Here is a 23057-nt window from a genome sequence, read left to right on the forward strand (position 1 = left end):
CCTCAGCTCCACACTTGGTGGCAGTAGAGCGTCACGGTCGACGGGACCTGAAACCTCTGCTGCTCTGGTTTGTTCAGGTTCGGGAGTAAAGCGGGCGAGCTTGACAGCACAAACACTCAGCTGTAAACGGCGAAATATTAATGCCTGCCAGAAAAAGCTCTGTCCCGTTCAAAGCGAGGAATCGATTTTTTCTCTGCAGCTTGATGTCAAAAGGTCTACGTCAAACGGGCAGACTCCAGAGGTCTGACTCAGCACGGCATGATCTACATTCAGGAGGAGAGCACCTCAGAGTCAAGACCTATGTGGAAGAAATGATAATATGATTCACTGCTGTGTGAAACCTGCTCTGTGGGGACGTGAATTCACAAAGAAATTAAGAGCACGCGTTTTTATTATCACTGTGAACGTTATTTATCTTGAACAAACAACTTAAACATCCTCACATGGAACAAATCAAAACTCGAGCAGCTTCCATTGCAACATAAACAAGCTGCGGCGAACAGCATCATCCTACACCGAGTCCTCACTACTGATTACGGGGGACTTCATAATCCTCCTCTCCTGCGGCTTTATGCTAATGCTATCACTAAAGATGAACTTAAAATCAATGCCTCATCATTGGAAACATCAAAATGCAATTAATCTAAAGACACGAGCGTCCCCGCTCAGCGTGTGTCTCCTGTTTTAACGGCGAACACGAGCTTCTCCCACAACCAAACGGAGGACGAGGCCAGACTCTGCAACAAAATAAAGCGGCGTCTGAGAGGTCTTGAGTCACGCTGCTCAGTTAAACACGTTAATTGTAGAGGTACTGTGAGACGAAGCGGTTCAGTTTCTGCCTGTTCTCTGACAACTGGAACAAAGGACTAACGCCCAGGAAGACGCCTTCGTTCTGACGCTCCTCCGAAAGGACCTGAATTGGAAATAGTGAACAAAGACACAACAACGTTAGGACACTCGCAAACACAATGCTGCTTTTTTTTTTCTTCTTTTTTTTCATTTAGTTGAGCTTTTTGAAGACTGCGAGCAACTTCTACATAAATAACACCACATAATTCACTTAGCAAAGTCTGAAGTAATGAGGCCAGACAAGAAGGAAACATCACACTGAGCTGTCCTCTCTTTTGTTTAACGTATACAACTATCACGCGGTCTTGACACCACGGAGCCGTCGGAGCCCGAAGACGAGCTCGATAAGGACCAGCTCCGACTGATAACCTTGATAATAAACCTAATAACTGTCTCACGGGATCTTTGCAGACATATGGGTCAATGATGCTCTATTTTTAAAGGCAGCGATTCCCAACCCGGAGTCTGATAAAAGAGACTGATGGGAGAAGACACTGCGTCTACTCTGCCGTGTTCAAAGGCTGAGCGGTGAATTCCTGAAGGAGGAAGTTTTGAGCAGAAACACTGATTTATATGAGCGCGGATAAAATTAAATTATTCCGTGTCTGCACTTCCTCCTTAGAGTTCCACAATCTGTTTGTCTTTACTTCAGGTCTCAGTTTGAGTTTGAGTCGCTGCCCATCGGCGAGGCTGCCCTCCTCTTGTTTCATTATTCTTTGCGGCTGTTTGCAGAATCGCTGCAGATGGAGATAACAGACGCTCATATTTCACTGACTTCCTCCTTGAGCTGTATGAAAAAAATAAATAAATAAAATAGAAACTTTCACTAACTTGGAAGATTGCAGCAGCTTCATAATCCATCCCACTATATACAAAGTCTCTATCTGGTCTCATCAAAGATTCTCGGTGCAGTGTGTCACAGAGTTTTCATATCAGGTCATCTAACAACCCACTGGAGGGAAGGGAAACACGTCGCAGGGGATCCCTTGAAAAATAAGTTTCTTATATAACCCCAGACAATTATGCAAATCATTTCCTCCAGAGACATCAGCAATACTCTACACAGAACAAAACATATTCATAAGACAGGAGAAACTGTCATTAATCACTGAAGAAGTTTTATTTACAGCTAAGGAGATTCATCTATATTGAGAAATCCCATCAAACAAGCAGAGAGCGAGTCTACAACAACTAAAGTTGTCAAATTCCTGCAGTGATGTAAAACAAAAGTACGCCCCGATATGTTTTTTCTCGTCCCTCTTCTCTTATTCTCCTACACAGCCGTTTAAATTCACTGTCACTTCCCAACGTTTTAAAGCCTCGAGTCCAAATGTGCACTTGGAAGCAGAATGGGAGGAAAATGTGAAATACACACAGACAACAATAACGGGATTACAGGCTCACATGACAACAGGGTTCTTTAAGGGCCCGAAATACGAAATGTAAATTACTTCGCCACATCTGAGAGGCCTTAACCCGCCTGTGCTATTCTTCTCTCACGTCTAATTTTAAATCACTTGTGTCCTTGGCCCACTGAATCCTCTTTACAGACTGACGTTGACACGGCTCCAGTCAAACAGAGTTTCTTTCTCATTGCATCAAACTCAGGCTGGATCCTTGTTAATGCTCAAGGATATTGCTTTTAAAGGAGAAGAAAAAAAAGAAGAAGAAGAGGGAGAAATTGACTGATTATCAGTGATTGTGGGATTCGGTGTCACCTGGGAACACGATTATAGCGTTAGGACTGAACTTCTCGGGAGTCGGACTGCGCCTAAACTTTCAGTCGTCCTGAGCGGAGCTCTTAATTCTCGGCAGACGGACAGATTTAGAGACACGCACGCAGAACACAGAGGCTGTCACTCACCCCCAGGTCTATTAGTGTTCTAACTGCAGTGTGCGCCGCCTCCTCCGAGCAGCTCTCTGTGAGATACGGCACAAAGACACACATGAATCAAAAGAACAGACAGATATCCAATATAGAAAAACCAGGTCGGGATAACAGAACAAAGCCATCGCCAGGGGGAGCGTGATTTTTTTTATACTGCGTATTATCCGAGGAGCCATTTGTGTAGTTCCTGTAGTTCGTCTCTCATGTGTTTTGTCAACAAGAAGGGAGCATGTGATGTGAGGGAGCTGCTCTGTTCTCGGCAGACTTCTTACAACGAGTCATTAGGAAGAAAAAAGGCAAGGTGATAAGCTTTTAAAGTTACGACACGAAAAAAGACAGAGAAGATCTTTTTTGAGCGTTTTGGGGAAGGAGGGAGGGAGGGAAAGGAGGGAAAGGGGGGTTGTCAGGTTCCTCACCGTAGTGCTGCTTCTTCTCGTTTGCTGTGTCACAGAGATAGGAGTGTATCTGAGCCACAAACTCAGCCTCTGTAGCGGGAAAGACATGAAAATGGAGGCAATTAATCCGGCAAACAGAGGACAGTGTGCTGTGATAGTGTACGGAGCCTTCACGGTTCAGTGACGCGCCATTATACTGTATATTTGTAGCTGCGTGGGTTAGAAAATTGCTGCAAATAGCTGAGGCTGAGGGATAAATAGTAAAAAATGGAGGCCGCCCATCTTTTTAACTCAAGAGCTGCTCCACTGCTTCTCATTTTATAGCTCAGACGGCCTCAAGGAAAAATATATGTTACTCATTTCCATAAATGACATGAGTTAGCTTTACGATGATCAAAGATGGCCACTGATCCTTGAACGTAAGGTAAACAACATACCAGCCAGAGGAGCGTGCATGAGGTCCAGTCCCTTCACGGTCCAGGACAGCGCCCTCAGATGTCCAGCCAGCATACCGCAGAGAAAGAAGAGCATGTCCGGACACTGGCTTGGCTGACTTATCTGGGGAAGTAGACGGAGGTCAGAAAAGGCGAAAGAGGAGTGAAATATTATTTTCCACTACGGTGAGCACATAGTTAGAACCCACAGTCAGGGGGGATAAAGAACAGCTGCAGCAGGATTAAGGAGGTGTAATACTCAAACTCCACAGAGTTTTTAGGTTGACTCTAGGGCTTCGACACTTATGTGGGCCGCACACTTAAATCAAACTGATGTAAATTAAAACCTTCGGGGGACGCCGCTGTTGCCACCATGTCGTCCTTGATTGGAAACATGTAGCCACGGCTTATTGTGCTTTAAGGGGAAAAAAAGTCATAAATTAATTTAATTTGTGACTTAATTGTGACTTAATTTTCCGACATTTCAGAACCATCCCAAAGACTCGCGATGATTAAACGACACGTCTGGATTCACCCTGTGATCAAATGAAACAAAGAGGGATTGGATTTATATCTGCGTCCCTCAAACAGCCGCCACTGAGCCGGAGGACGTGTGTTTTTTTTTTTCAATCGTCGTCCCGCTGAAAAACAAATGATGTTCCCGCCACGAGTAAACCAGATGGGATGGAGCGTCGCCGCAGGATGTTGTGGTAGCCATGCCGGTTAAGTATCGCCTTGAATTCTAAATAAGTCTCCAACGGTGGCACCATCGAACCCCCTCCACCACTTCACGCCTCGTCCTTAATGCTTCCCCGTGTTTCACAAAGAGCGTCTGAAACCACAGACCTCACATCTGGATTCAACAGACCCTAGTGCAGATTTATGTTTCTTGGCCTCTTCTTCTTCTTCTTCTTCTTTCACCTCCATGACCTGATTCATGCACCCTCCTCTCAGGGAGGTTTCTGCTGCTTGAACTCCTGGAGGCTGATTTTTTGCTAAACGTTCAGGAACTTGTAATGCGATAACCTGGTTTTTCTATCATGTAGCAGTCACCCGACTGTTTGATGTTTCTCTTTACGTCCGTTTCCCTTTCGTCTGTGGAGCGGTTCTGCAGAGCAGTCGAATAAATCTGGTGGCTGACGGTGTCAAACATTAGACAAGAAAGTGAAGCACGTTTGACTCTCAGTATTTTGTACCAGAAATCCAAAATATGAACCAGTTCCTCTATAGCAGACTGTCTAAGTTGTCTTGGCTTTCACAAAGGGACACAGTTACGCTCTGAAAAGTACATTTTTGCCACATAACTGTTCCATAAAGAAGCCTTTCATCCATTTTTGGGAATTCAGAACCTAAAAATCTACTTTTCTATAAAGACTGTATTAACGGTTACATCTGGTAATGAAACAGGAGGTTCATTAAAGCCCCTTTATAAAGAGTTTAATGTGTGTAGGGCCACTTTAATTCCGTAACAACGATATACAATCAGATATATAAGAGAGTTTATATTGTAGAGTGCAGCTGGTCTTGTAAAATTGTCCTTTGTCATTACAAGGCCATACAAAAGCGTTGTAAAACCTTCGGTCTCTCGAGGGATGGCGGCTGTTTGAGTGCAGAGATACTGAACAGTTTGCAGCAGATCTGTTGTCTGCAAATACAAAGTCATCCTACTCTATGTGTTCTTAACAAAAAAAAACAAGGTTTAATAAAGTGGTTATTGCCCAGCCTGACATTTTGAATGGAGTGTATCCAATTTATTAAATCAGCAATCGCCACTTAGCCAAAGAGGCTAATTATTTCTGTGTTTAAATACTCATTATGTGCAGCACTTATGTACAGTCATTTAACTCAATATACAGCACGGAAGAACTTTAAAGTAAAAAAAAACACCAGAGAGGAAGGGGAAGGCAGCCAGAGGAATAATCATTAGTTGAGAAGCGTAAGCGGTGAAAACACGTTATAATGAAGGAGGCAGCTTCTGTAGAAACAAGGGCAGACAGACTGAAGGTAAAGAAACTACACCTAAGTTTGAACGTGGAGTTTAAAATCTAGACGAATAAGCAGTTTAAAAAAATAATGTGCTTCAGTTTGCACCAAATGGACATGATAAACACTAATCAGCCACAACATTAAAACCACTGACAGGTGAAGTAAATGACCATCGATCATCTTCATCTTTCTGACAATACAGTGTTCTGCTGGGAAACGTTTGGACCTGGTATTTATTCATGTGGATGTTACTTCCACACAGAGTCCCCTCCCCTCAACACATAGGACCAAAAGCCCCCCCCCACTAACAACATTGTGTCGCCATTCACCACAGGACACCCTCAGAAGACCCATGTCCATTCTCCGATGGGTCTCAGCTGCTTTGGAGGCAACAAGGGAAACCTACACACTGTTACGAAAGGCGGGCATAATGTTATGCCTGATCAGGGTAAACAACAATACATCAGCTAACAATGGGTGTCAGTGTGTGTGTTGGCTGGCAGCAAAAAATGCGAAAGAAATCATTATTTGTCCAGTTCAGGCAAATAATGTAGTTTTTCTGCTCCGGGGGATATTTACCTATTCATGATTCTCTGAGCACCACGGCAACATAAATAAACAGTGTAGACAAACAAACCCCTGGAAAAAACCTGAAGTCATGATTATTTTAAAGTTGAGGTGTTACAGATCTCTAAAACCACGAGCCTGGCCAAGTCCAAGACTTTTTTTTCTTAAGCATTAGTTATTAATGGGAGTTATTAACCTGGGAGTTCTGCAGAGCTGCTCAGTGAGACGTTTATTTATCCAGGCAAACTGATAAACACGCAGAAGAAGAGGTGTTTAGGTCCTCGTTCAGCACCTGAGCCGGGAGCAGCAGCAGCAGCGCAGAGGCGTCAGGAATGAGAAGGAGAAGAAGTAGAGAATGCACTGGCTGGATGACATTAAAGGAATAAAACGAATAAAGCTGAATAAACACCGGCGATGCTCGTCTTCAGTGGGAAAAGTCAGAGAGAGGGTTTTTATACCAGTGTGGGTGTCAGTGTTTTTACTGGTCCACTCTCAACTTGCTCGTGGCAAAGGTAGGCATATCTAGTTTTCTCTGGCCACATGAAATGTTTACTACATTTTATAATGAAGCCAGGTCTAGAGCTGAGAGAGTTTCAGATGGAAAAACTCCCCAAAAAAATATATTTCAATTCCCAACGTCAAGAAAACATCCGTATGAAGAGAAAAAGGACAGATTATGTTATATATGTTATATAACCACAGCAATTTTCTATCAGCTGTGGCTCAGCAGGTGCAGCCGGTTCTATCATTCATGTTGTTTACACAGTCTCGCTGTAATGAACAGTCCCAAAGATTCTCTATCAACGTTTTAATCTTTAAATTAAGGGTGAAAATTTGGTCTAAGGTTGGGGGTAGGAATTTAGAGGGTAATAATTAATAATTAATTAAATTTTCACTGGAAAAATGTAATATCCACAGAGGCAATGGAAACACAACCGTGTCTTTCTCCTGTGTGCGTGAGTGAATGGGTGAGTGGGAGGTAAAGTGTAAAGCAGTTGGGATAAAAGCCCTATATAACTGGAGTCCATTTAACAGTCGATACCGTAAAATGATCTGATACAGGGGGGAAAAAAAACAACAAAAAAAATCTGTCATTAGTGATATTTGAGAGCTGCTGTGTGTGGACGCCTCTCTATTTTTTCATTTGTATATCAGGTTTCAACAGAACGCTGACCTCACACTTTCAACCATTTATTTCTGCAATATAGATTTTCTGAGACTCTGGGACACAAACATGAACATAATTTAAAAAAAATGAAAAGAGTTCTTGTATACAGGCTTGAATGAGCAAATATAAATGAGTATATATCTATATACACTGTATATGAATTGTCAGTGGTGAGAGATGGGATCAGGCATAACATTATGACCACCTTCCTAATGTTGTCTGTGCCTCCAAAAGCAGTTGTGAGTCATCAGAGGATGGACATGGTTCTTCTGAGGATGTCGAGTGGTGTCTGGTAACAGGATGTTTATAGTGGGGGGGCGTTGGGTCCTATGGGTTGAGGGGAGGGGCCTCTGTGGATCATCCCACAGATGTTTGATCAGTTTGGATCTAGTGAATTTGGAGGCCAGGTCAACAACTTATGCTGTTTCCAAGCAGAACATTTTATTGGCACAAGATGTTACCAACTTCTCCCGTTATTGGTCATAATGTTGCGGCTGCACATTCGAAAGGTTTAACTAAAGACTTTGTCATTATGGTTTGTGTAAAACAAGAACTCCTCAGTGTCCCTTTAACCCCCTGAACACCCACCAGCCCCAGTTTGAGTCTCTGCTGCTGTATGTCCCACAGCAAATAATAATAATAATAATACTTATACTAATAATAACAGCCAAAAGAGTGAAGGATAAATCCACTGAGTAACTTTTCGTTCTGCAGGGAGACCTTGTTTTCTGGGACGAATGTGAATGTTGCTATGACACATGCCCACCCACTTAATCTGAGCAAAACCCCCGATGGCAACAGCACAAGCTCATCATCATCCTCCCCCACAGGAATGATGAGCACCACCACACCCCAAAAAGTTGCTCGAAACAGCTCAAGGCACATGACAAAGAGTCCGAGGCATTAGCCCGGTGTTTAAACTCCCCAAATCCCTAATCCAATTGAGCATATGTGGTATACTTGGGAACAAATCTGATCCAGAGAGGCTCCGCGATGTCCCACACACACACAGGACCCAGAGGCAGCACACGGGGGCTCCTGCACAATATTATACAGTAAGTTTAATATTGTAGCGCATCTCTGCACATTACGTCTATAACTCTCAGCGGGCTGACATCTTAACTCTGTCTCAGCGCAGTCACACGTGAACATGTCGTGACTCTTAAGACGATCACGTCAAAGTCACCGACGCAGAATCTTTGACTCTACGTTTGAGCTTTTGGCTGCTTGGTCCCTCTGGAAGAAGATTAGCCGCCTCGTGCTGCTGCACAACATCTAATGTAACAGTTACGACAGCACGACTTCTTTAAAAGCTGACACGTAATCGCCATGCAACATGCATGACTCATCTGTGTAGGTGCTTTTGTAATGGAGATTTTGTGACTTCAAAAGGTTTGTACGTGCCCTGGAGGCAGTCACCTTGAGCGCAATCTTCTGCAGGCTGCACCAGCGTGGGACATTTGTCTACCTTCATGCTTCTCTGAGGCACGTGAAGAAGCATTTGAAATGTTCTTCTATACCTTGTACGAGCGCTGTCCCTGGTCCTCGCAGTCAGAGTCGCTGTGATCGGGGTCGTCGGTGGTGGTCCAGGTCAGGGCGCCGTCCTCCTTCCAGAAATCACAGAGAGGAACGTCTCTGGGGATCTACACAGAAAGAATTCAGTGACTTACTACTGTTGAATTTATAGATAAAAGTTGTGTTGTGCTGGACTTCACTATGTGGAGAGGACTTTTTAATCTTGTCTTTCCTCTACATCTTTTAATAGCAGTACTCTTTTTAAATTTAATGTGGTCCAGTGCAGTTGGGGGGAGCTGTGGAGTAGTGGATAGAGAAGCAGCTTGAGCAAACACCTAACCCCCAAATTGCTCCCTGGACACTGTCCTCTTAGAGGCTGCAGCCTAGACTGCTCCGCCTGTACACACTACAAATACAGTGTATTATGGACAATACAGTTTACAAATTATTACTTTAGTATCACAACAATATCAATATTAAAACCATCTTGAAAACAGTGGCTTTATGGCAAAAAAAAAAGGCCAATAAAGTGTTAAAATATAATAAAATTCTAACAAATAAAAACTACTGCGCAAAGAGTTGTTGGTTATATTAAAAATGCATTCGCAGATAAAAACGAGATCAAGTAGATTTTGTAATGAAACTATCTTCGGGAAATATTATGTTCAAAACTAGTACTGATAAATTATGTAGAGCAACGTTGGTTCTTACTTCCTCCATGATCAGGACACCACAGCGCACCAGACTGTCGATGGCATCCAGGGCGAAGCTATGGGACGACTGACATGGCTGAAGAGGAAGAGAAATAGAAAGACAGAGTAAAGTGGAGTTTATGCCTCTGTGGGACGTAGACGGAGTAACCTACGCACAGGGCTGATGCCAGGGAGTCATTTATTCTTGTAAAAATGCCACCCAAACACTAATTGCCGCCGTGTTTTTATTTATTTATTTATTTTTTGCCAGTCGGGCTCCTCAGTTAACTTTCCCTCAATGTGTTCCATCTTTATTGATGCAAAACAACCCATTCGACAATTGCGACGAGATAGCAGACGGAAAAACACGTTACAGCCAAGTGGAGCAGTCACAACTACTGTGGTCTGCGTCACTGCGTATGTCTGAGGGGGTGTACGGCATTAAGGGTCAGCACAGGGTCTGTGGCTATGACGTCAATCGCCTATGAGAGACCAAACAAAGAGCATGCTTAATGCTGAAACAAGGCTCCAGTCCATCACGTATCTAAGAAGTGCACAAATAAGACAGCTGACACTATTTGTAGTAGAGGTGTAGCACAGATCTTAGAGGGAGAATGAGCGGAGGGGCCGGCATGAGGGCGAGAGCGGGAGACGCAATTTTTCGGGGAGAAATCGGGGGGAGAAACGTAGCTGCAAGGAGGAGAGGCGAGAAGAAAGAACGGCTGCCGAAATGAAAGGTGGGCAAACAGAAAGGAATAGTATTTCTGGCTCAGTTTCAGAGCCCTTGAAGTCAGCCTGATGGAGCACGTACATCCACAATCATGCACACACAGATACACAATGCACACACACACACACAATACGAAACCTCTCTCCGCCCGAGACAGAGGCAGCAGAGCAGGATGAATGGCTGTTCAGCTCCATTAAACATCCATTGAATGAGATACACTGTGTGTGTGTGTCTGTGCGTGTGTTGGCGTGTGCGTGATATGAGTTCAAACTCACTGGCATGAAGCCCGGAGGCAGAAGATGGCAGAGCTGCAAGGCTCGCTCAGTCAACTCGGTCTGGCAGAGCACCACGTCAAACTCCAGGCCACCTCTGACCTCGTCTCCCTCCGCGACGTCACTCCTCACTCTGCTGCCGATGCCGCTGAGAGCCACGTCGTACAGCATGGCCGACACCGCACACGCTACGGAGGAAAACATTCAAAGATTTCACAGGGGTCTATTTCTTCTAGTCAAAGATAGACACAGTCTTTTTTTATTTGTTAAGTACAATCTAGGATTTTCTCCATTTACACAAGTGTTATCTCTTTATTTTTACTTGTAATCCTTATTATCCTGTTTTCCTGTGCTGGTGGGAAAGCCCTGACATCCAGATTATTGGATTATGTCCCTAAACAGTCCAGCATTCACACATCACAAAAATCAAACCTGGGGGACTAAGTCTTGACTGGAGAGATTTCGAGTTTGTGCATCACACTGAAGTAGCTTCACACGTCTAAAAATGCTAACATACAGTAGCTGACGTAACTTTTTTTTTTTTTTTTTGTCAAGTGTGAATATAACACGCAGAGGCTTTCAGGAGTACAAAGCCCACTGCCCACATGGTTCACTTCCTATACAACCAAAACAGGTCAATAATAATGAATCATACAGGAGAAGTAGCTTCCTGCACTTCAAAAACACCTTATTTTTACCTCCGCCGACGATGCTAAAATGGAGCTGCAGTATCTGTGGCTTCGACACAGTCTGCATAACACCATGATACATTATATTTAGCAAAGAGGTCACTCTGAGCTCATGACAATTACCATGTTATTATTATATATATACACTCACCAGCCACTTTAGTAGGTATACAATTTGCTAGTGAAAAGTTGGACCTCTTCGTGACATACTCCCCCACAGTTCATAAACATTCCTCAGAGATTTTGGTCCATATTAACATGAAAGCATCACACAGTTGCTGCAGATTTGTCAGCTAATGCAAATCTCCCGTTCCACCATATCCCAAAGGTTCCTCTATTGGATTGAGATGTGGTGACTGTGGAGGCCACTGGAGGACAGTGAACTCATTGTTCCAGAAACCAGTTTGAGATGATATGAGCTTTGTGACATGGTGCATCATCCTGCTGGAAGTAGCCGTCAGAAGATGGTTCACTGTGGTCATAAAGGGACGGACATGGTCAGCAACAATACTCAGGTAGTATTTAAACCATTCTCAGTTTGTACTAAGAAGAAGAAAATATCCCCCACACCATTACACCACCAACACCACCAGCCTGAACTGTTGATACAAGGCAGGATGGATCCATGCTCTCATGCTGTTTAAATTCTGACCCTGTCGTCTGAATGTCACAGCTGAAATCAAGACTCGTCAGACCAGGCAACGTTTTTCCAATCTTCTGCCAACTGTAGTCTTAGTTTCCTGTTCTTAGCTGACAGGTTTGGCACCCGGTGTGGTCTTCTGCTGCTATGTCCCATCTTCTTCAAGGTTGGACGTGTTGTGCGTTCAGAGATGGTATTCTACATTCCTTGGTTGTAACAGGTGGTTATTTAAGTTACTGCTGCCTTTCTATCAGGCATTTTCGTCCTCACAGCTGCCGCTCACTGGATAATTTCTCTTTTTCGGACCATTCTCTGTAAACCCTAGAGATGGTTGTGCGTGATAATCCCAGTAGATCAGCAGTTTCTGAAATATTCACACCAGCCCATCTGGCACCAACAACCATACCACGTTCAAAGTCACTTAAATCCTCTTTCTTCCCCATTCTGATGCTCGGTTTGAACTTCAGCAAGTTGTCATGATCACCTCTACATGCCTAAATGCACTGAACTGCAGTCATGTGATTGGCTGAGTAGCTATTTGTGTTAACAAACAATTGAACAGGTGTACCTAATAAAGTGAGTGAGTGTATAATATACATTTTGTTGTATTCCCAACACTGTTACCACTGTTAGCACTGACAGGTGGTTTATACTTCAGTGTTAACTTGACACCGAGGCTATGGCAACGACAGAAATATCTACGTAGACCCTGCGTGGATGTAGCGCTGTAGCCTACGTGCACCTCCCCATGAATGTAACGACGCACTGCAGCGAGAGCGGCAAGAGCTGTGATTGGTCTGGTTGGTTGCTGCATGTTTCCGCTTAGTAGTTGTAGCTGAAAATTGATTGTTTTGGATCAATAAAGAATCTGTACGGTCAACTGAGGAAATGTGGCGATAGAAACATTTGTATGACTCGTGTTGTTGAAAGTGAAGCAGGAAGTAGAAACATCTAGGTCCTGTAGTACTATAAACACAATATGTTCAGCTCCAATATGTTTTAACTATTTAAATAATGGTGGTATAGATATAAGTATGTTTGGAAAAAACTAAACGACCCAAATCTCCACCACCTGCTTACATTTAGGTCATCTCTTTTTGTTGCCTTGGCAGTGACACTGGAAACAAACCGTGAGGTGAACAATCATACTGTATGATTTTAAGTTCTTGGAATACCGGGTTAATGTCACAGTCATGACTGGAAATCAGAGTAAATAAAAAGAGAGTGACACAGGAAACCAGCTGAAACTAGTTGAAGAAATTCAGTGCTTTTTAAATGTGTAAAAACAAAACTTCACTCCATAAACATCACGAATATTGAGTTCTCATGATTTGAAATCTGACATTTCAAGCTGATTTTCCAGACTGACACGCCAAGAGTTGGAGCCACCGCCAAGGCCTCCCACGAAAAATAAGGTGGCTCGAAAAAACACGGGGTGGTGATGATATTTAAGCTTAAATGTTATAGCTCACCCCCAACAGCTTCCAGTATGAAGGTGTGTGTGACGGCCTGAGCCTGGAGGGCGAGGTGCAGGGTGGCAGCAAGAGAAGGACGGGGGAAAATGAGAAGGTCCTTCCTAAAAGAAGAAGAGAGACGATAAACCAAATGAAAGAAATCATTGAAAGTGAAATGTATTGATTGACCAACCCGGGAGCTGTTGTAGCTACGATGAGGTGAGGGGCAAGAAGGGAGAGGGAATAGTGGACAACCTCCACCAAACTTCCCCCAAAACCGACGTCTTTGTTCCTGAACAATATTTCCTCTGTGAGCCAGGCCACATCACGACACAGGACAGATGAACGCACACCCTGCGGAGGGGTTTTAATTCCGAAAAACCAGACATAACACATTAACCATCTGGTGACATTAGTTAGAGAATAGTGGGTATGACTCAGAAAACCACTGTCACACTCTACTACACCGGCGCTAAAATGAAACAATTCTGTTTACGAGCCTCTCTGAGTATTTTAAACAGATTTTTACACACAGACACAGGGATGAAACTTGTACCTTGGAGTGTCTGTGCAGCAAAAGACTGGACAGAAGACTGGTGGACATCACAGCCGAGGAGGAATTTACAGCTGCAACGACACACACACACACACATACATACCGAGATAATGCAACACAATTTGCATAACATTAAAATAACAGCTTATAAAGATTCATTTACGATTCAGCAGGGGTACATAATCCTGGACTTACAGAAGATGAGGTGGAGGATAATAGCGGCGTTGAGGTTTCTGTCTGCATGACTTGGCTTTTCACGTTCAAAAGCATAATGAGAAGAAGGCAGGAGCCACGACATGCTCCTCTGGCCGAACACACAGTCGCTTCATGGAAGGAAAGAAAGTGAGACGAGGCGTACTTTTATTTCAGGGTGTCTCGATAATTTATTTTAAAACTACCTAAATTAGCTTCTCACTCTATACCAGCTGTTCCTTTTGTTGTATTTCCGACAAAGCAGCTGTTCAACGAGTGCTTGTGGAGTATTAATCCACGCTCGCTGTTACAACGGCATCAGCTGTCATCAAACCCGAAGGAATCGCAGCTTAAACGAGGAATTAATCAGCTGCCGAACTTTAAGAAAAGATGCAGTGTTAGCCTGCTGCCGATAAAGTGTGTCGCAGGAATTCATGGGATCTGCATAACAAACCGTGTCTTTCAGTGGAAGTGGAAGTGATACTTGTTCAGTCTGGGAAAAAAAAAAAAAAAATACATGAAATGGCTTTGAGTAAATATATCACACAGAATATTTCTGTAATGATGCAAACCTGAGAAAATGACACCTTTCTGAGTATAAAAGGAATTCACTCCTATGCACCTCAAGTGCACAAAATAGCAGGCGTTTCGCTCCGTAATTGGGGGTTGAGGGATATATTTTTAGGGCTATGTGTGAGCGAGTGTTATTTATGGATTTATGGACTTGGATCTGGGCAAATCTGGATTTGTTAATAGCAAGAATAAATAAACTGCACTGTTCCCACCTTTGTGAAATGTTTTTCAATGCAGAATTACATGTGAAAAAAAAGAAAAAGCCGTTTCAAAAGCTGAAACCTCGGAGAGAATCAGAATAAGAGTGCACCACAAAGACACAATCTGAGTACCGGAGCATTATAATGATGTACATATGCACGGAAAAACTGCCAACTCTTTTACTCAAGCCCGTATTTTTCTGCACCCTCCTCTCCTCCAAAGAATTAAATGTATGATCGGAGAAGCCACTTTTCCCGTCAGAAGCCAAAGTAGAGACTGAGCGAGGATGTTATTCTCTTTCTGTTATCTTTTTTCATTGGCAGACTGTGTAAGGTTGATGGTAATTGGACCGAGTCTAAGAGGATGAAAAAAAAAAAAAAAAAAAAAAAACTCTCATCAGAGCTGGCATCATATCTGCGCCAGATTTAAGGTTTAGAGGAAAGTTCTTCAAAGTTTAAGTGAAAGCAACTTTTTTTTTCCATTTCAAAGATACTCAATAAAACACAATCCGAGTCTCATACAGTATTAACATACATGCAGGTGTGTACACAGGTGGTTTTCGATTACCTGTTGTTGAGGATCACAGGAAGCAACAGGTCCTGTAGAGGGAGCCATTCATCTACTCTGCACCTCCCTGAATCACACATCTCCTACACACACACACACACACACACACACACACACACAAAGAAGGAGGATAATATACGCACATATGCACTCTGAAAGAACCGGAAAGCATTTAACACCAATGTTCTGGTTAACTGACTTCAGAAAATTAGATCTTTGTTGTAATTTCACCATTTTTTGCTGCAGCTCTTTCCACATTATTAAGGCCTTAGTGCCCGACACGACTAGCACGCTATTCATTCTTCTCTCAGGAAAAGTTACGTCGGTGCCGCGAGAGAGAGGGGCTTTGATTCAACTTATAACTATTAAACATTTATTCATAAAAGCAAATCTAGTTAGTCCATGTCTGGAGGTTGGTGTGATTCATGACCTGTGAGGAGGTGTTAAAAAAGTGGACACCGCTTCCTTTTAGCGCCTCAGGCTTAAAATGTCTAAAATTGACGACCGAGGTTTGTGATGATTGTTCTCCAGTGCACCTTGAGAGAAAAGGGCTGGTTGAGGTGGATCCTCACACTTCCTCCTGGTCCTCTCCAGAGCAGAGACCGCAGCCACCGCAACACGCATCCCAAACCGACCTGTGAGGACAACACACGCACAAAGTCACAGGAGCGAAACATCAAGTTAGCCGTTATTAGTTAGTCGAGGTCTTCGCCTTCAGGAGGGGGCATTCTAACAGCAAACCCACTAATGAGCAGGATCTACGACAAACACAAAGACAAACAGCCGGAGCGTGTGCAGGAGCACGAGGACTGAGTGTTCAATACTGTATGTGCACTGAATAGTGGGGCGAGGGCCTTATTATCGCAATTAAATGAAAAGCAACACCCAGTCTGCAGCATCGTCTCCAAGTGCAGATGACACCGGGCTAGATTAATGGAGACTAAAAGCCATGCCGATGCCTTGGAAAATATATAAATAAATAAATAAACGAAACCTGAACTAATCAACTAATGCTGGAAATAAAGTTGTTGAAGGCTCGTAAAGCTGGGTCATCAGCGGCAAATGAAAGAACTCGATATGCTCTTTAATAGTAGCGTTTCAGGGACGGCATTATTTCTGAACTACAGCTCTTTTAGGTAAACAGAAGCTCTCACGCTGTTGTGGACTGAGTGACTTATGCTCTGGCTGACAACTTGGTTTTTTATCTTTAGCATTTTTAGCTGCCACCATTAAAAGCATATTAATTATCCACACCTATCACCGGATATAATGACTGGACGACTTAGATACGAATAAAAACCTAAAACTAAGTGATTTTCAGACAAATTCTGGTGTCATGAGGAGCATCTTTTCAAATAAATTAACATCCGCTCACTGAGTCTGGGATTTGGGATGAATAAAGCATCCATCCATCTATCTGTGTGTACTGTGTCTGTAAGGTTACACAAGGCTCAGTTATGACTGATATTTTTTTTGACACATGAGCTGTAAGTTGCAGAAACTGCTGCCGGTTCAGCTCCTGATTGTGTTGATAAGAGAGTGAAATCAACTGACCAATCAACAGAAACTAACATCCTGTTGTTTTCAGAACAGTGGTTTGCACCTGTTCTTTTCACCTCATGCAATATCTTCCTCTCACAGGTTTATAACTCCTGCAACAAAGTACGGCTGTTTTCTCTCAGTCTCTCTCTATTGTTTTCTCTCTGTTGTGGCTTCCTTTGTCACTATCTGCCCAAAACCCGAACATTTCTTTATGCTGATTTATTTAAGATACAATAATCATCTACACGTTATACCCATTGGCATGGTCGGCTTGGTTTCCCGAGTGCTGATTAACCCACCTGTCTATATAGACAGAAAACCAGAGGTCTAAAGATACTGCCACCTACTGGCACAAACGTGCACAACACCCAAAAGAAACAAACAAACAAAAAAATGAAGAATTTGGCTCCTATTACTCTCTTTCGGGAGATGAATTACACTCAAATAACAGTAGAACGGAAGAAAACACATTCAAGAGGTAGTGAATCATTTACACCAGAGGTCTTTGACAGGGGGCCTGCAGAGGTACTGCAGGGGGGTAACAAAATCTTTATATAATCTATATATATACACATGTCAGAAATAAAAAAAAAATGAATATTTGAACCTGTGCATTATTTGAAAAGCCTAATGCAAAAATGATAATAATCATGTATATTTATAAACAGCACTAGGCCAAGTTTAATACGGAACTCATATAGTACGTAGCGGGTCTCTATTTAATCTCTCCATCAGTTTCGGGGTCCGTAGCCTGGAAAATGTCGAAGCGACAGCCTCACTCCAAACCCAACCCCTGCCCACTTGCTGCTCCAGAGGGTATAACAGTTATAAATGGCTCTTATTAAATGTGTGCGCTTCAGAAGTGTGTTTTTTTTTTACACGCACCGGGGTGTCGGTCTTGGGCACGCAGTCGTACGAGATGCCCACGGGGATCAGGCTGACATCGGAGACAGATCCCTCTTTGATGAGCTGCCTGATGCGAGCCAGCCACTGGCCGCCCTGACCAGACTCCGCTGACACACCAACACTTAACGCCTGGCCCTCATGTAGCAGCTCACGTACCAGCTGAGGAGAGAGGAAAGATGGCAAAGGTCTGCAAAGATGGTGGTGGTGGTGGTGGTGGGGGGACGGGCAATTAACATAAAATGCCTGCCATGCATATCTAAAATATACATAAGCAATATAGGAAACTGGGCTAAGGAGGGAATACAAAAGGGCAGGGAGGCGTGGAGGCAGCTGAGGGAGGACAAGTCAAGATGTGGAAGTGAGCAGGATAAAGAGGAGAAATAAAGAGGGACTGGGGGACACTTTATGACACACAGAGACACTTCCCTTGCCCCAAGTACTGTTTTCCCCTTACAGACAAGGGAAATTCAATTACCATTGAACAGCAGCTAAGCAGGCCTACACTCAATAAACAATAAAGGTCTATTAACATTGAAATACAACCAATAAACAAGCCTGCTTTCTCACACAAAACCAATATGCTCAGTGACATAAATGGTCAATGAGAACAACAACAACATCAGAAAGAATTAAAATGAAAACGGCATCGCTCATAAACAACCCCGGTTATGTTCCACTGTAGCTCTGGTGTCGTATATTAACGTCAGCTGTTTTATTGAGCTGTATAGTTCAAAATTGATGTTAACAAAGCCGGTAACTCCTAAAAAATGAAATACGTCTTTAGGGATGCGAGTAGCTCCCTTTGCCGGATACGAACACAACGAGATATTAATGACGAACATGTGTCGATCACTGATTAAAATAAACAGTACGGCAAAGAACACAAAGAAGGTATTTGAGGAAACTATAATAGATGAAGAGATGGGAAAGATGAGAGCACAAACAATGCTAACAATGAAAATGTAAAAAAAAAAAAAAAGAAGAGAAGGGAAACAAACACCTTCAAATAAAAAAAAATAATAACATAAACCACCTTCTTAGACCTGCCAAGAGCACACAATCAAAGTAAGCATCATTCTTCCCGTGTCTCCGCCCCTCTCCTCATTGCTATGTCACTCTAGCCAGCTCCAAAGCTGCAATCTCTGTAGCAAAACTCAAACCCCCTCGGTAATTTCCAGAATGAATAGAGAGTAGGATGAGGGTGGAGGATGAAGGTGGGGGCTGAGGGAGGGGGAAGGGGGTGTAGACAGGCTGTATTCAGATTGAGGAAAGTGTCTGAATGCGAGTGAATATAAATTGAAATGAATGTGTATACACTAAACAACAACCCAGTTAAAGCATAGATTTTTTTTTTATTTTTATTTTTTTTACTTACCCTGCAATTTTATATAATTACCTGTAGGTCTATGATATTTTGTCAAAAACAATCAGCGCCTTGATCAGTTTGGGATCTAGTGAATTTGGAGGTCAGGTCATCACCTTGTATTGTTTTTCGTGTTTTCTTGAGTCGTTCCTAAACTAGTTGTGTGTGTGTACCTGTGTACCGGGGTTGTGTCATTATGGGGTGGGGGCGCCTAGTCTGTTCTAGGTGGGTGGCACATGATTGCCAGGTCCAAACATTTACTAGCTAGAACATTGTATTGCACCAAGTTCATGTGTTTTACCTCACCTATGGGTGATCATAATGTTATGCCTGATCAGTGTCCACATAATAATGAGGGTGCAGGATCTGGACATTGTCCACCCCCGTTGGGATGGACAGTAATAACTTGACACCATTATGTCTAACCTGTGACTGCACAGAAAGATGGACAGAACCTTTTTGCCATTTTGAAAAGCCCACCTCGTGTGGCCATTTGAGGAACTGCAGTTTCCGACACACATTCCCAAATACTAAACCTGCCTCCTCTGCAGCATGTAAGCCCCCGTCATTCCACATGCTACACGACTAGAACGTCTCCACGTCAGAGGTGAAATCCCTCTTTCAGACACCGGTGCACCCCAGCCACCAGAAACATTAGGAGCTGCCACATCCGTCTCCCCGTCTTAACTTTTCAATCATCCAAAACACGGCCCGGACTTACAGAGGTCACGACAGACGAGTACAGACTGTCTGCCTCGGCGTCCTGCTCCGTCGGCGCAGATGGAGGCAGGAGGACGACACCTATTTTCTGCAGGAGTGATCTGTACAGTGGGATAAACGGGAGGATAGAGGGACTCAGACTGGTTTGATTTAAGAAGCTTCGAGTGACTGTGTATATTTTCAGTGTGCTTAAAATGAAACTGACAGGACTAAATATGGCGCTGCGAGTATAAGTTATAAATTCAGCATTTAATTTCCAGCGAAACTGCCCCGACCTTCCTCGTAGCTTCTGTGTGGGGTTTTGAGTGTGTGCGTGTGAATCTACCTTATAGAGGCGCTGTTAATCTGGAGAGGACAAACGGTGTACGGTGCCCTCAGGTTGTGACAGAGGAGCACGAGAGGGATGAGAGCGCAGTCCACGGCGCTCTGACGCACGTACACATAAACCAGCAGGGATCCCTGAGTTGCAAAACAAGACGCAGATTTAGACGGACAAAATTCCTAAAGTTTTCATTCATTACGGCAAACAATCACCTACTGTGTCGAGGTGACGCACAGGATCGGAGAGGGATTATGTGATTAAACCACACCGTGCTTGAATGGCTTCACCGGGGACGGATTGTCGAGTTAAAAATCGGCACAGATAAAGAAGAAAATGTAGCTTTTACACTCAAACAGGTCAATGGTTGTATGTACTATAGAAGTTGATAGCACCCCCCCCGAGAGCTTTGTTCCCCCAAGGTCAACAGCAGCTCCATTATTCTCTTTGTGCTCCTTTATCAGTTGAATAGCGTTACATTTTTCTTTTCATTTAAAAATCCATAGAAAGCGACAACTACTGCTGCACACTCGACTACGACTACGCATTTGAAGGTTGTTTTTGTTTTTCTTAAATGTGCCTGAAAGATTGGCTGCATGTCGCCAGTAGCTCCGTGATGTAAACCTTTTTAAGTTAATCTAATGGTTGTTTTTTGTCTGACTTTTGTCAAAATGGTTTTTGGTTGTTTTTTGTTTTTTTGTACTGTTTTTATTTATTTTTTTCTGGACTTTTTGTTTCTGGCTGTGGACTTTGGCGGAGCGGCCATTGTGTCCGTTGGTGTCTTCCAGAGATCAGCTGCTAGCGCCGTCCGTGTGCCCTCTGCTGCCCGGGGTGAGGCCTGAGATTCCTGGAGAAGCTCTGGAGATCAGAGGCTGGAGTTGGAGGTGGAGGAGCGGAGAAGGAGGTTCAGGTCGGTGGTACCGTCTGTCCTCATGGGGAACGCGAGGTCTTTGGCAGCAGGATCGATGGACTGTGTGTGGGTTTGATGGGACCCAGAGAGAGTGAGTCATGAGACAGCGCTTTGGAGACCTGGTTCATAGGACCACGGTACGTTTGTGCCCGGCTTCAGGATGTCGTTTACATCCCTCCCTCAGCGACAAGGAAACACCATGCGACACGATCCATGCCGCTGTTGCTATGCAACTGGCCAAACAACCGCATCACCTTGGACACTGTTTTGCCAACTACTTCTGTATAATTGTTCATAGTGCTAATTCTGCTAAAACACTTTTTATTTTATTTTGCTAGATAATACTTATTTTTATTATACTTTAATCTCATTTTATTTATTTAATCTTTTTTGTGGTTTTTATGCATGTTTACTTTTATGTGCAATGAATCTACGGTGACAAAGTAATTTCCCTCGTGGATCATCTAAGTTAAATCTAAACGAAGAACTAAACCCATTTTCTGTAAAACCACTTCTACTTCAGGTTTCACTAAAAATTTAAATCATACAGGAGACAGGACAGTATTTATACTTCATACTAAAAAAAATAAAAATGAATATCAGCAAAATACATTGCTGGTGGTTCCGCCTTTGTCTGATAAGTAACAAAATACAGTTCAGTGAGATCGGAGACACAGCTCACTGAATTCATTCATGCCCATTCTGAGCCTCAGAATCAGCAGCCTGACTTATTTACTTCTATTTATCTAGTCAACCATGTAATTAGAGTTATATAGTGCTCAAGAAAAAAAACCCTAAAAAAAATAATTAAGTATGAGGACGGCAAGACAACCTTCAATGTTCAGAAAGTGCTGAGACATCTTGATGTTTTTAATTTCACTTCACTGAAAATATTATCATATCTTTATTTACCGTGAAATATTTGGTTGTAGATGTGTGCAAACAGGGCTGTATCTGTTTTGCATCTCATTAGACGGCTGAGCGCAGCCCAATTTCACATCCTGAGTGCGGAGTCAAAACATTACAGTATTTACGCCGATCAGGCATAACATTATGACCACGCTCCTAATAGTGTGTGGGTTTCCCTTGTGCCTCAAAAACAGTCATGACCAGTCAGAGAATTGACATTGAATTGTTACAAGATGCTCAGCGTTATTTACTTCTCCTGGTCATAATGTTATGCCTGATCGGTGTATATGCAAATATTGCACTTTCTGTTTTTGTTGTCGCTTTTTGAAGTTACAGATGGGCAGGTGTGTTCGTCTTTGAACAATAAAAGTTACAAATACATCAGTGAATTATACACGCTCATACCTCTCGTGAAGCTTTGTGCAACGCCGACAGATGGTTGAGGTTAACTTGAACGTTGTCAAACACCAAAGCAAAGGTCTTCAGCATCGTCCAGCCCACGAATCTAATCAAGAGAAGATGGCGTGTGGAGAGATGTATAGAAAAAAAAAACAGAAAAGAATGAGTGGAGATAAGGAGAACGAAGTATTGGATTGAGAAAATAGCCGCACAATAAGATGACTGAGCAAAAGGTGGCGAGAGAAAAGGAAGTCTGACAACATGTAAATGAGATCGATGCGAGTCGGACGATAAGACAGAAAGTGATGACACCGTGAGAAAGAGATGAGACACGGAAAAATAGAGGAGATTTTAAAAAGAGATTCTTTACACTACGAGGTTAAAACACAAGTTTTTTCAACACGGGAAAAAAAGAAAAAAAAAGTAAAAAAAGAGCCAGAGGTTTCCACATCATTTCACGAGACAGTCACAGAATATCTAAGACGGTCTGTGGCCACAGGAAGAGGCTCTTAGGGCCGGACGGAATCACAGCACCCAATTTCCACTTAAAGTACAACTCAAACATCTTCAGTGCGTCGCACGTGCTCTGCTGCACATGAACACGTTTATGACTCAACGCTG

General features: G+C 43.1%; 1 protein-coding gene across 3 annotated transcripts in view; it reads right to left on the reverse strand.

The window, feature by feature from the left end:
- Positions 1–373: 373 nt before the first annotated feature.
- Positions 374–23057, reverse strand: part of gpat2 (glycerol-3-phosphate acyltransferase 2, mitochondrial) — a 139637-nt gene continuing 116953 nt past the window's right edge. For all 3 annotated transcript variants that reach the window (XM_047591535.1, XM_047591533.1, XM_047591534.1), the window contains exons 8-24: positions 22443–22542; positions 20225–20358; positions 19901–20000; positions 17796–17975; positions 15905–16003; positions 15369–15451; positions 14031–14158; positions 13836–13906; positions 13473–13633; positions 13298–13401; positions 10500–10684; positions 9514–9591; positions 8808–8930; positions 3570–3690; positions 3154–3222; positions 2714–2769; positions 374–913 (exon numbers count right to left, since the gene is read on the reverse strand). In XM_047591535.1, coding sequence (XP_047447491.1) covers positions 797–913; positions 2714–2769; positions 3154–3222; positions 3570–3690; positions 8808–8930; positions 9514–9591; positions 10500–10684; positions 13298–13401; positions 13473–13633; positions 13836–13906; positions 14031–14158; positions 15369–15451; positions 15905–16003; positions 17796–17975; positions 19901–20000; positions 20225–20358; positions 22443–22542 — 1909 coding nt within the window. In that variant the 3' untranslated portion in view covers positions 374–796. The remainder of the gene's footprint in view (positions 914–2713; positions 2770–3153; positions 3223–3569; positions 3691–8807; positions 8931–9513; positions 9592–10499; positions 10685–13297; positions 13402–13472; positions 13634–13835; positions 13907–14030; positions 14159–15368; positions 15452–15904; positions 16004–17795; positions 17976–19900; positions 20001–20224; positions 20359–22442; positions 22543–23057) is intronic.

The sequence above is a fragment of the Mugil cephalus genome, chromosome 8 (genome assembly GCF_022458985.1).
Source record: "Mugil cephalus isolate CIBA_MC_2020 chromosome 8, CIBA_Mcephalus_1.1, whole genome shotgun sequence".
Lineage (NCBI taxonomy): Eukaryota > Metazoa > Chordata > Actinopteri > Mugiliformes > Mugilidae > Mugil > Mugil cephalus.